Source organism: Anarhichas minor, unplaced genomic scaffold (genome assembly GCF_050575085.1).
Source record: "Anarhichas minor isolate MPS153535 unplaced genomic scaffold, ASM5057508v1 ptg000077l, whole genome shotgun sequence".
Taxonomy (NCBI): domain Eukaryota; kingdom Metazoa; phylum Chordata; class Actinopteri; order Perciformes; family Anarhichadidae; genus Anarhichas; species Anarhichas minor.
In genome coordinates, this window is record NW_027466523.1 from 249,592 (window position 1) to 265,000 (window position 15,409).

Sequence of the window (15,409 nt, forward strand, 5' to 3'; positions counted from 1 at the left end):
AAACATTAAGATAAATAATGAAATATAAAGATAAATAATGAAACATAAAGATAAATAATGAAACATAAAGATAAATAATGAAATATAAAGATAATGAAACATAAAGATAAATAATGAAACATAAAGATAAATAATGAAACATAAAGATAAATAATGAAATATAAAGATAAATAATGAAATATAAAGATAAATAATGAAACAAAGATAAATAATGAAACATAAAGATAAATAATGAAACATAAAGATAAATAATGAAATATAAAGATAATGAAACATAAAGATAAATAATGAAACATAAAGATAAATAATGAAACATAAAGATAAATAATGAAACATAAAGATAAATAATGAAACATAAAGATAAATAATGAAATATAAAGATAAATAATGAAACATTAAGATAAATAATGAAACATAAAGATAAATAATGAAACATAAAGATAAATAATGAAACATAAAGATAAATAATGAAACATAAAGATAAATAATGAAACATAAAGATAAATAATGAAATATAAAGATAAATAATGAAACATTAAGATAAATAATGAAATATAAAGATAAATAATGAAACATAAAGATAAATAATGAAACATAAAGATAAATAATGAAATATAAAGATAATGAAACATAAAGATAAATAATGAAACATAAAGATAAATAATGAAACATAAAGATAAATAATGAAATATAAAGATAAATAATGAAATATAAAGATAAATAATGAAACATTAAGATAAATAATGAAATATAAAGATAAATAATGAAACATTAAGATAAATAATGAAACATAAAGATAAATAATGAAACATTAAGATAAATAATGAAACATAAAGATAAATAATGAAATATAAAGATAAATAATGAAACATTAAGATAAATAATGAAACATAAAGATAAATAATGAAACATTAAGATAAATAATGAAATATAAAGATAAATAATGAAACATAAAGATAAATAATGAAATATAAAGATAAATAATGAAACATTAAGATAAATAATGAAATATTAAGATAAATAATGAAACATAAAGATAAATAATGAAATATAAAGATAAATAATGAAACATTAAGATAAATAATGAAATATAAAGATAAATAATGAAACATAAAGATAAATAATGAAATATAAAGATAAATAATGAAACATTAAGATAAATAATGAAACATAAAGATAAATAATGAAACATTAAGATAAATAATGAAACATAAAGATAAATAATGAAACATAAAGATAAATAATGAAACATAAAGATAAATAATGAAATATAAAGATAAATAATGAAACATTAAGATAAATAATGAAATATAAAGATAAATAATGAAACATAAAGATAAATAATGAAACATAAAGATAAATAATGAAATATAAAGATAATGAAACATAAAGATAAATAATGAAACATAAAGATAAATAATGAAACATAAAGATAAATAATGAAATATAAAGATAAATAATGAAATATAAAGATAAATAATGAAACATTAAGATAAATAATGAAATATAAAGATAAATAATGAAACATAAAGATAAATAATGAAACATAAAGATAAATAATGAAATATAAAGATAAATAATGAAACAAAGATAAATAATGAAACATAAAGATAAATAATGAAACATAAAGATAAATAATGAAACATAAAGATAAATAATGAAATATAAAGATAAATAATGAAACATAAAGATAAATAATGAAACATAAAGATAAATAATGAAATATAAAGATAAATAATGAAACAAAGATAAATAATGAAACATAAAGATAAATAATGAAACATAAAGATAAATAATGAAACATAAAGATAAATAATGAAATATAAAGATAAATAATGAAACAAAGATAAATAATGAAACATAAAGATAAATAATGAAACATAAAGATAAATAATGAAACATAAAGATAAATAATGAAATATAAAGATAAATAATGAAACAAAGATAAATAATGAAACATAAAGATAAATAATGAAATATAAAGATAAATAATGAAATATAAAGATAAATAATGAAATATAAAGATAAATAATGAAACATAAAGATAAATAATGAAATATAAAGATAAATAATGAAACATAAAGATAAATAATGAAACATAAAGATAAATAATGAAACATAAAGATAAATAATGAAATATAAAGATAAATAATGAAATATAAAGATAAATAATGAAATATAAAGATAAATAATGAAACATAAAGATAAATAATGAAATATAAAGATAAATAATGAAACATAAAGATAAATAATGAAATATAAAGATAAATAATGAAATATAAAGATAAATAATGAAACATTAAGATAAATAATGAAATATAAAGATAAATAATGAAATATAAAGATAAATAATGAAACATTAAGATAAATAATGAAATATAAAGATAAATAATGAAACATAAAGATAAATAATGAAACATAAAGATAAATAATGAAACATAAAGATAAATAATGAAATATAAAGATAAATAATGAAATATAAAGATAAATAATGAAACAAAGATAAATAATGAAACATAAAGATAAATAATGAAATATAAAGATAAATAATGAAACATAAAGATAAATAATGAAACATAAAGATAAATAATGAAACATAAAGATAAATAATGAAACATAAAGATAAATAATGAAATATAAAGATAAATAATGAAACATAAAGATAAATAATGAAATATAAAGATAAATAATGAAACATAAAGATAAATAATGAAACATAAAGATAAATAATGAAATATAAAGATAAATAATGAAACATAAAGATAAATAATGAAATATAAAGATAAATAATGAAACATAAAGATAAATAATGAAACATAAAGATAAATAATGAAACATAAAGATAAATAATGAAACATAAAGATAAATAATGAAACATAAAGATAAATAATGAAATATAAAGATAAATAATGAAACATAAAGATAAATAATGAAACATAAAGATAAATAATGAAATATAAAGATAAATAATGAAACAAAGATAAATAATGAAACATAAAGATAAATAATGAAATATAAAGATAAATAATGAAACATAAAGATAAATAATGAAACATAAAGATAAATAATGAAACATAAAGATAAATAATGAAACATAAAGATAAATAATGAAATATAAAGATAAATAATGAAATATAAAGATAAATAATGAAACATTAAGATAAATAATGAAATATAAAGATAAATAATGAAATATAAAGATAAATAATGAAACATAAAGATAAATAATGAAATATAAAGATAAATAATGAAACATAAAGATAAATAATGAAACATAAAGATAATTAATGAAATATAAAGATAAATAATGAAACATAAAGATAAATAATGAAACATAAAGATAAATAATGAAATATAAAGATAAATAATGAAATATAAAGATAAATAATGAAACATTAAGATAAATAATGAAACATAAAGATAAACAATGAAACATTAAGATAAATAATGAAACATAAAGATAAATAATGAAACATAAAGATAATTAATGAAATATAAAGATAAATAATGAAACATAAAGATAAATAATGAAACATAAAGATAATTAATGAAATATAAAGATAAATAATGAAATATAAAGATAAATAATGAAACATTAAGATAAATAATGAAACATAAAGATAAATAATGAAACATAAAGATAATTAATGAAATATAAAGATAAATAATGAAACATAAAGATAAATAATGAAACATAAAGATAAATAATGAAACATAAAGATAAATAATGAAACATAAAGATAAATAATGAAATATAAAGATAAATAATGAAATATAAAGATAAATAATGAAACATTAAGATAAATAATGAAATATAAAGATAAATAATGAAACATAAAGATAATTAATGAAATATAAAGATAAATAATGAAACATAAAGATAAATAATGAAATATAAAGATAAACAATGAAACATTAAGATAAATAATGAAACATAAAGATAAATAATGAAACATAAAGATAATTAATGAAATATAAAGATAAATAATGAAACATAAAGATAAATAATGAAACATAAAGATAAATAATGAAATATAAAGATAAATAATGAAATATAAAGATAAATAATGAAACATAAAGATAAATAATGAAACATAAAGATAAATAATGAAATATAAAGATAAATAATGAAATATAAAGATAAATAATGAAACATTAAGATAAATAATGAAATATAAAGATAAATAATGAAATATAAAGATAAATAATGAAACATAAAGATAAATAATGAAATATAAAGATAAATAATGAAACATAAAGATAAATAATGAAATATAAAGATAAATAATGAAATATAAAGATAAATAATGAAACATTAAGATAAATAATGAAATATAAAGATAAATAATGAAATATAAAGATAAATAATGAAACATAAAGATAAATAATGAAACATAAAGATAAATAATGAAACATAAAGATAAATAATGAAACATAAAGATAAATAATGAAACATAAAGATAAATAATGAAATATAAAGATAAATAATGAAACATAAAGATAAACAATGAAATATAAAGATAAATAATGAAACATAAAGATAAATAATGAAACATAAAGATAAATAATGAAACATAAAGATAAATAATGAAATATAAAGATAAATAATGAAACATAAAGATAAATAATGAAATATAAAGATAAATAATGAAACATAAAGATAAATAATGAAACATAAAGATAAATAATGAAATATAAAGATAAATAATGAAACATAAAGATAAATAATGAAACATAAAGATAAATAATGAAACATAAAGATAAATAATGAAATATAAAGATAAATAATGAAATATAAAGATAAATAATGAAACATAAAGATAAATAATGAAACAAAGATAAATAATGAAATATAAAGATAAATAATGAAACATAAAGATAAATAATGAAACATAAAGATAAATAATGAAATATAAAGATAAATAATGAAACAAAGATAAATAATGAAACATAAAGATAAATAATGAAACATAAAGATAATTAATGAAATATAAAGATAAATAATGAAACATAAAGATAAATAATGAAACATAAAGATAAATAATGAAACATAAAGATAAATAATGAAACATAAAGATAAATAATGAAACATAAAGATAAATAATGAAATATAAAGATAAATAATGAAATATAAAGATAAATAATGAAACATTAAGATAAATAATGAAATATAAAGATAAATAATGAAACATAAAGATAATTAATGAAATATAAAGATAAATAATGAAACATAAAGATAAATAATGAAATATAAAGATAAACAATGAAACATTAAGATAAATAATGAAACATAAAGATAAATAATGAAACATAAAGATAATTAATGAAATATAAAGATAAATAATGAAACATAAAGATAAATAATGAAACATAAAGATAAATAATGAAATATAAAGATAAATAATGAAATATAAAGATAAATAATGAAACATAAAGATAAATAATGAAACATAAAGATAAATAATGAAATATAAAGATAAATAATGAAATATAAAGATAAATAATGAAACATTAAGATAAATAATGAAATATAAAGATAAATAATGAAATATAAAGATAAATAATGAAACATAAAGATAAATAATGAAATATAAAGATAAATAATGAAACATAAAGATAAATAATGAAATATAAAGATAAATAATGAAATATAAAGATAAATAATGAAACATTAAGATAAATAATGAAATATAAAGATAAATAATGAAATATAAAGATAAATAATGAAACATAAAGATAAATAATGAAACATAAAGATAAATAATGAAACATAAAGATAAATAATGAAACATAAAGATAAATAATGAAACATAAAGATAAATAATGAAATATAAAGATAAATAATGAAACATAAAGATAAACAATGAAATATAAAGATAAATAATGAAACATAAAGATAAATAATGAAACATAAAGATAAATAATGAAACATAAAGATAAATAATGAAATATAAAGATAAATAATGAAACATAAAGATAAATAATGAAATATAAAGATAAATAATGAAACATAAAGATAAATAATGAAACATAAAGATAAATAATGAAATATAAAGATAAATAATGAAACATAAAGATAAATAATGAAACATAAAGATAAATAATGAAACATAAAGATAAATAATGAAATATAAAGATAAATAATGAAATATAAAGATAAATAATGAAACATAAAGATAAATAATGAAACAAAGATAAATAATGAAATATAAAGATAAATAATGAAACATAAAGATAAATAATGAAACATAAAGATAAATAATGAAATATAAAGATAAATAATGAAACAAAGATAAATAATGAAACATAAAGATAAATAATGAAATATAAAGATAAATAATGAAATATAAAGATAAATAATGAAACATAAAGATAAATAATGAAACATAAAGATAAATAATGAAATATAAAGATAAATAATGAAACATAAAGATAAATAATGAAACATAAAGATAAATAATGAAACATAAAGATAAATAATGAAACATAAAGATAAATAATGAAACATAAAGATAAATAATGAAACATAAAGATAAATAATGAAACATAAAGATAAATAATGAAACATAAAGATAAATAATGAAATATAAAGATAAATAATGAAATATAAAGATAAATAATGAAACATAAAGATAAATAATGAAATATAAAGATAAATAATGAAATATAAAGATAAATAATGAAATATAAAGATAAATAATTATTATTATATAGAATATTTAATGTAATATTTATGTAGTTCCCTGGACTCAGAAGTGAGGAGTCACTACTGTGACCTCCGTACAGTATTTGAGTATTAGTATATATATATATATATATATATATATATATATATATATATCATATATATTTATATTCATATATACGTATATAGTCTGGAAACATTAAAACAGTGTTCCCACATTAAAGGTTCAAACAGCCGACAGAAAGCAGCTCAGTGACTGTGCTCTTATTTTGAAAGTGTTGTCCTTCAGTAACAGAAACAGTAAAAGTTTGTCTCAGACTGAATATTTTAACTCTTAATTCATTAAAACATGTAGAAAGTTTTACCGTTGAATATAAATCATTCATAAACAGGTCACATGGTTCAGCTTTATAGTGACGATGGTTCTATTTTATTTTGAAAACTGATCAACGGATAATAATCCTCTTAACTCTACTGTTTATAAATGTTTATTTGTATATGAAATTAAATGACCACAAGAAACAAAACATTTAAATGTTTCTTTAGTGAAGTAATTGAAAAATCAGCGAATTATTTTGAAAATCTTACAGATTTTAGACTGAAATCACTTGAATGAATCTTTACTTCCGTTTTTTTATTAATTAGTTTCTGCTGTATTTAAATATCTTTAACTTTAATCTTGATTTGAATGATGTTTAATGTATTTTATTCTTTAATGACGTCTGAATGTCCGATAAAGTGCTGAGTCAGTGAACGTCTCACCGTGATGATGTCACCGGCCCGGATGTTCAGGGCCGTCGGGTCGTGAAGGTTCCAGAAGTCCTTCAGAGCTCGGACCTGCAGAACCCCCGTCGCATCTGTGCAGGAAACAACCACAGTTAGACCAGAACCAGACCAGACCAGGACCAGACCAGGACCAGAACCAGAACCAGAACTTTGGAAATGCATGAGTCCAAACCGTCTACTTATTGCTATTATTATGAGTTTTTTCTTTCCATAACATCCTTTTATTGAAATGATTTGTGATTTGAAGACATTTTAAGACGTTCCTGACGCTTCAGATGGTTTTATCTCGATTCAATTAAATAAATAATCAAAGAAACAATAAACAGATTAATCAAAAATAAAAACAATCTGAAATACGTAATATGATAAAAGGGGACAAACTAAAAATACAGGAAGGCAGAGCTGGTTTTCAAAATAAGATGCAAATTGTTATGAAAATAGAAACTCGTTAACTCGAGTGTTGAAGAAGAAAAAGAAGAAGAATCAACGGCTCATTATTCCCTCAGTGTTTCCCACAGGAACTTCAAAAGATGAAGGATTCACACACACACACACACACACACACACACACACACACACACACACACACACACACACACACAAACACACACACACACAAACACACACACACACACACACACAAACTCACAGACACACAAACTCACACACACACACAAACTCACACACACAAACACACACACACAAACTGATAAGAGTTGAAAGTTATGTAACTCAAAGTTTAAAAACAGCTGCTTTTTGAATGAAGTCTGGTGAACAGAGACAGACAGACAGAGAGAGAGAGACAGAGAGAGACAGAGAAGAAGAAAGAAAAAGAAGAACAAGAAGAAGAGGAAAGAGTAGGAGAAGAAGGAGAAGAAGAAGAAGAAGAAGAAGAAGTTTTTGTGGACCTCTGAGCAGCTGCTTGATGTCCCTGCTGGCGTGTGACGTGGTGAACTGGTTGACGATGTCCAGAGCCGTCTGGTTGTAGGTGTTCCTGATGTTCACGTCTACTCCGGCCTTCAGAGACAACATGGAGGACAAAGACTCTTTATTTAGAACCAACAAATCACACCTTCAACCTGAGGTTCTTCCTCTGGGGTTTGGGTTCAGCTGAATCTAAACACTGGATTTCATAAAACCAGGATCCGATGTGTAGACGTCGTAGACGGCTTCCTGTCCAACAGGTAACCGGTGACATCATCAGAATGCTTTCAGGTGAACTCACGTCCAGCAGCAGGCGGACCACCTCCGTCTTCCCGTACAGAGACGCCTCATGGAGGGCCGTCCCAGACTTGGTGGTCTTGTTGATGTCGATGCCGGCAGCCAGAAGCAGACTGGAACAGAACAGAGACACAGTTGAGTCCTGAACCTGGATCCTGAACCTGAGTCCTGAACCTGAGACCTGAGTCTTGAACCTGAGTCCTGAACCTGGGTCCTGAACATGAGACCTGAACCTGAGACCTGAACCTGAGTCCTGAACCTGGGTCCTGAACCTGGGTCCTGAACATGAGACCTGAACCTGAGTCCTGAGCCTGAGTCCTGAACCTGGGTCCTGAACATGAGACCTGAACCTGAGTCCTGAAGTCGTCTTTGAAATAAATGAGAAAACTGAACGTTCTGCCACTGACATGCTCATTTATTATATAATTATATTATCATATATCATATTAAATATATACATTTATTGAATTTCTGGCAATAAAATCTTGGGACGTGATTCAGTGAAGCAGTTTAAATTATTGTACAGCAGAACACACTCTCACACGCTCACACACGCTCACACGCTCACACACGCGCTCACACACGCTCACACACGCGCTCACGCGCGCTCACACACGCGCTCACACGCGCTCACACGCGCTCACACACGCTCACACGCGCTCACACGCGCTCACACACGCTCACACACGCGCTCACACGCGCTCACACACGCGCTCACACGCGCTCACACGCGCTCACACACGCGCTCACGCGCTCACACACGCGCTCACACGCTCACACACGCGCTCACACGCTCACACACGCTCACACACGCGCTCACACACGCTCACACACGCGCTCACACACGCGCTCACACGCTCTCACACGCGCTCACACGCGCTCACACGCTCACACACGCGCTCACACGCGCTCACACACGCTCACACACGCGCTCACACGCTCACACACGCGCTCACACGCTCACACACGCGCACACACACGCTCACACACGCGCTCACACACGCTCACACGCACGCACGCTCGCACACGCACAGAGATGCTGTGGTGTATTTCAGAGAATGAAGAAGAAGGGGACTGTTGTCCGTCTCTGTTGTTAACTGGTCTTGTATAAATAAAGTTTTGTTACCGTATGATGTCTTTGTGTCCGTTGCGGGCGGCGAGGTGCAGCGGTGTGGTGAAGGCCGAGTCCGTCTGCTCCTTCCTCTCTCCCTCCAGCAACGCCACCACCATGTTGCTGCTGAGCAACAGCTGGGCCACCTGGGGGGGGGGGGGGGGGGGGGGGGGGGGGATGATGAAGACACTAAAGTCGATACAAAGTCAATGCATTTGCCTCAATGGCGTGACACTGTGTCTTTAGAGCCAATCGTTGAGATGCTCCTCCTTCATCACTGATGTTGTTGAATCAGGAAACAAACGGTAGCCGTCTGTTCAGAGCGCTACACCTCATGTTAGTAGAGACCAGATGTGCTACATCTGCTACATATCAAATCAAGCGTTTCCTGAAATAACAGTCAGTCAACCACCAGGGGGCGAACGAGATGGGAGGTGTCATGCGCGCACCCTGCAGACTCCGCTATTAGTAGAAGAGTAGAGAGACAGACAACAAACAGAGCAGACGGTCACGGGTGTCGTGTGAAAGCTAAATCAAATGTCAGGAGCAGAAGGCGAGGAGATAGCTGCTAGCCCCTCAAAGGATCATCATCCGATTTAGGACAAGTGATGTTAACCAAGAACAAATCATATGACAGAGTGCGTTAGAGTTGTGTCTGCGCCGCATAGCAATACAACTAACTTGTTCAACCACCTGAAAAATCACCACAAACCACAGTACGACGAATGCATGAAGGCCAAAGCTAACGTTACCTCACTGAATCTCCGTCCATGTCCAACGTCAACCCAGAAACCCATAACAGCGACCCTGCACAGCGCGACAGCGTCTCATCCACCTCCCAAAGAGCAGTGTTCTTGTTCATTTAAACGTGAAAGTGCAATAAAAAGATGTTGTCCCTAAAATTAATGAATAATCGTGATCTCAATATTGATCAAAATAATCGCGATTATGATTTTGGCCATAACCGTGCAGCCCTAGTGTGAACCAGACAGAGTTTAGTTTCCTGATGTCTGGACTTTAACAAGTACGAAGCAGGAATAGAGGTCATTTCTTCTGTTGGTTGATGGAGGACATGAATGGCTGAGTTGATAATGGTTTCCCCCCTGTAAGTAAACTGCCAAACAACAACTAGTCGACTAAATAAATTCCACTAAAAGCAAAATAACTTTTTATTTTGTTTCTGAGTGAAATATTGTTTTAAGATTTTGACAAACTAATAAAGTTTCAGTAAAGTTGTGAGTTCTACTGACTGAAATGTTTGAGTCATTATTAACTTGTTATAACATGAACATACTGTTGAGTCCTTTATCACCACTTGGTAAAGGATGAAGCTCAAACAGGAAGTAGAAACACGGTCTTAGTATCTACTAAACTAAAGACTCTGATCCGACCAATCAAGAGCTTTCAACTGTGTAAACACACGTGTGTGATTGTTGATATGAAATGTAGAATAAAGTTTTGTGTGTTTGAATCAAGAGTTAAAGAGAGGAGAGCTGAATGGAAACACAACAGCTGAGGCCTGAACACACACGCACGCACGCACGCACGCACGCACACACGCACACACACACGCATGCACGCACGCACACACACACACACACACGCATGCACGCACGCACACACACACACGCACGCACGCGTGCGCACGCACACGCACGCACGCACACACACACACCCACACACACATGCACACACACACATGCACACACAAAGATATCTGGGTGGAGTTTGAATCAGCTGTTTGAGGATCAAACTTCACTTCCATGTCTCATTTAACAAACGAGTCAAAACATTTACATCAAGTACTGCACAAGTTAAGGTATTTGTACTTTACTTGAGTATTTCCAATTCTATTACTTTATACTTTTACTCATGACTATTTTATAGACCAAATGAATATTTTAATCCATCAGGACAATTATAATTATATGTATTTGTATCTTTCATTCCATCAATTTCTATGCACACTTTGATTTGTAGATTAAAAAAAGTTTGAAGAAAGCAAAACAGAAACATTTGTATTAATTTAATGAGACAGAAAGTAAAGGATAATAATCTGCTTTAAGGTTAAATTTAAGGTGATTCAACTAAATAATTCCTCTCTACTTTGCACTTTCCAGCAAGAAATAAAAACACGTATGTGGATTGTTGTAGAGTATGTTAATAATTATTCTGTGTGTGTGTGTGTGTGTGTAAGAAAGATGTGTTTGTGTAGCTGCTGCCACAGAATCCAGAGTTTAGATTTAGATCAACATGGAGACAGAAAAGGACAAAGACAACACAAAGATAACAGTGATGTTTACTGACAGGGAAAGAAAAGTAACTGTGGTAATGCAATCAAACCTGTGTGTGTGTGTGTTTGTCCAGCTGTGACTTGTTTCACTTAGCAGGACTTTGTTTTGACTTCCACTCATTCCCTGAAGACTAACCCTCAACACCAACCCTGATTTAAACCACCTCTGAATACCAAGACTTCATGATTTACTATGTGGGGGCCTGGTGAGTCCCCACAAAGCAGGTGAGTCCCCACAAAGCAGGTGAGTCCCCACAAAGCAGGTGAGTCCCCACTAAGCAGGTGAGTCCCCACAAAGCAGGTGAGTCCCCACTAAGCAGGTGAGTCCCCACAAAGCAGGTGAGTCCCCACAAGGCAGGTGAGTCCCCACAAAGCAGGTGAGTCCCCACAAGGCAGGTGAGTCCCCACAAGGCAGGTGAGTCCCCACAAAGCAGGTGAGTCCCCACAAGGCAGGTGAGTCCCCACAAAGAAACCACAACATAAAGACCTGCTCACCTGGTCTCTCCCGAACTCACAGGCCAGGTCCAGAGGAGTCTTCTTGGCCTTGTTGACCAGACAGGGGTTGGACTGATGCTGCAGCAACATCTCAGACTGACAACAAACAAACAAACAAACAGTCATATTTTATGAATGAAAAGCAACATAAAAGATCTAAAAAGAGAAAAATTACATCTCTTTCTGTAGATGATACATGTGCGTTCAGTATAACGCTGGAGTCAAGGCGTGGTTAGCTTAGCTTAGCATAAAGACTGGAGGCAGGGGGGGAAAGGCAACACCTGCAGATCTTGGCGGCGTCTCGGCCCTCTGAGGGTTTTGTGTTCTGTCCATGATGTAACGTGATGTAAAGTTTCACCGGCTCTCGGCCAATCAGGCGACGTGTTATCGTGTTGTTGTCACAGCTCTGCAGGATTACGAGGACGACAGGAATCCAGAGACTCTCATAGGACGGACTTAAGGCGGACCGCTGCTTTAACTGGACCGGAGTTTAAATTTATACTCTAAAAGACAACAGAATATGATCTTCTGATCCAGAGTCTCAAACTATCAAAGCAGACTGATGCATGCTGGGACAAAACATTTCTGTTCCACCATGAAAAGTTACATGAACATAAAATATATAATATACATATTATATATTTCCATAAATTAGACAACAATCAACTGGAACCATGAAAATACAAATACAGCTTCTGTTTGTTTATTGTAAAAGCAGCGATATCACAATAATAAACCTCAAAAATATAACTTACAAAAGTCCTGTATTCAAAATCTTACTCGAGTAAAAGTACTATTGGCGAAATGTACTCAAAGTATCAAAAGTAAAAGTACTCTCTAGGCATAAAAAAGGGCAGAGTCGCTGCCCATCTTTCATCAGGCTGAAGACTCACCTCTTCAAGAAGTACGACCCTGAGCCTTCACTCACCACTTATTGTTCATACTAGTTTGTTTCTGTACGTCGGCTCTGGTTTATGCTCTTAGATGCTTGTTTAAAGGAGATGCACTTCTGGTGACTAGTAGTTCTCTTGAACACACTTATTGTAAGTCTCTTTGGATAGAAGCGTCTGTAATGTAATGACTGTAATGTAATGCAATGTAATGTAAATGTATGTTTAACAATCAAAGCAGACGGATGTCGTACTTCCAAAGTTACATAAATATTAACATGTTACCATTTAAAAAAAAAAAAAAACTACTAAAACTACTAACAGCATTCTACTGGAAGTCTGGTGTCAAAAGTACTCATAATGTTTACTAAACTAAAAGTACTACTAGTAGAATATCAAACGTGAACATAAACTGACTTATTATCAGTTTTAAGACACATTCTGTATGAAACACGTTTTAAATCTGATTGGTTTTGAACTCCTCCTGAAAACCTGCCGAACGATGAAGACTACAACTCCCATGATACCACGCTGCTTCACCAAACTACATCCGTTGTTGTTTTGATTTAGAGACTCCTCGTGTCAGAAAACTACAAACTGTTTAAACATGTGAAAAGTACAAAGAAACAGAACTGCTGAGCTGAAGTACAAGTACCTCAGAATTGTATTTGAGTGCAGTATTTATTAGGTTAATATCTGATTTAAGTTTAAACAAACAAACAAATACAAATAATCTGTTTGCAAGATGTTTTGTTGTGTTTATGGTCCTGATGTTTGAATAAAGACTTAATCTGATGTTTGTGTAACCGCCAGTTAAACTGTGTGTTTGTGTGTGTGTGTGGGGGGGGGAATCTGACCTCAGGAATCATTTCATCAGTCAAAACCTCTTCTCACATCTGTTCTGCTGAGACACAAAGAGGGTCACTAATCACACCCCCGCCTAAATATCCGATCTCCCCAAATCGAAACCCCCCCACCCCCCATCATCGTCCTAAATCCACCTCATCATCATCACCACAAATCCAATCACATGAAGCTCCGTCCCTCGACCGATATACTGATCTGAAACACAACCGCAAACAGCGCCTCCTCCTCCTCCTCCTCCTCCTCCTCCTCCTCCAGGAGCAGAGCTCCTCCTCTCTGCCGGAGACCCAGGACGTATTGCTGGACCCGCTGGAGGGAAGGGAGGCACGGGAGAACCAGAACCAGGACTGAGAGGGTCAGACTGTCAGACCCTGCTGCAGTAACATGAGAGGTTTTCTAAAGAGACTCTGGTGCTCAGAGACACTACCACTTTAGTCCACAGGGGGCGACAAAAACAACTACATGAAAGTTCATCGTAGAGACTTTAATAAAGAAACACTTCGTTAGAAGAGAACATTTAACATTCTGCATCTAAAGTCACAATGAAGTGACAATAAATATTACCAACAAAATGTACTGAAAGTATTAGCAGTAAAAGTAATTGTTCTGCAGTAAAATGAGAGGGTTTCTAAAGAGACTCTGGTGCTCAGAGACACTACCACTTTAGTCCACAGGGGGCGACAGAAACAACTCTAAATAAAAGCTCTTACATTACATTACAGTCATTCAGCAGACGCTTTTATCCAAAGCGACTTACAATCAGATCCTATCACACCGTAGGCACGGCTACGGGAGCAGTTTGGGGTTAAGTGTCTTGCTCAAGGACACATCGACATGCAACTAGCGGAGCCGGGGATCGAACCGCTGATCCTCTGATTGAAGGACGGCCCTGCTCTCCACTTAGCCACAGTCGCGACCACAATTCTCTTCACAGTAACTTTAAGTTAAAGTACTAATACCACAGAGGAAAAATGTAGGTTTTGTGACTAAATAATGTGAATATTATCTTATATCAAACTAACTTAAGTTATCAAATGAATGAAGTAGAATAAAAAAAGGTCAAG

The 15,409-nt window shown here is 29.9% G+C and overlaps 1 protein-coding gene across 4 annotated transcripts in view; it reads right to left on the reverse strand.

Annotated features, from left to right (window-relative positions):
- LOC142937889 (CASK interacting protein 2) overlaps positions 1 to 15,409 on the reverse strand; it is a 113,553-nt gene that overhangs the window by 18,345 nt on the left and 79,799 nt on the right. For all 4 annotated transcript variants that reach the window (XM_076080997.1, XM_076080996.1, XM_076080995.1 and 1 more), the window contains exons 6-10: positions 12,592 to 12,687; positions 9,819 to 9,949; positions 8,697 to 8,805; positions 8,380 to 8,488; positions 7,448 to 7,542 (exon numbers count right to left, since the gene is read on the reverse strand). In XM_076080997.1, the coding sequence (XP_075937112.1) occupies positions 7,448 to 7,542; positions 8,380 to 8,488; positions 8,697 to 8,805; positions 9,819 to 9,949; positions 12,592 to 12,687 (540 nt within the window). The remainder of the gene's footprint in view (positions 1 to 7,447; positions 7,543 to 8,379; positions 8,489 to 8,696; positions 8,806 to 9,818; positions 9,950 to 12,591; positions 12,688 to 15,409) is intronic.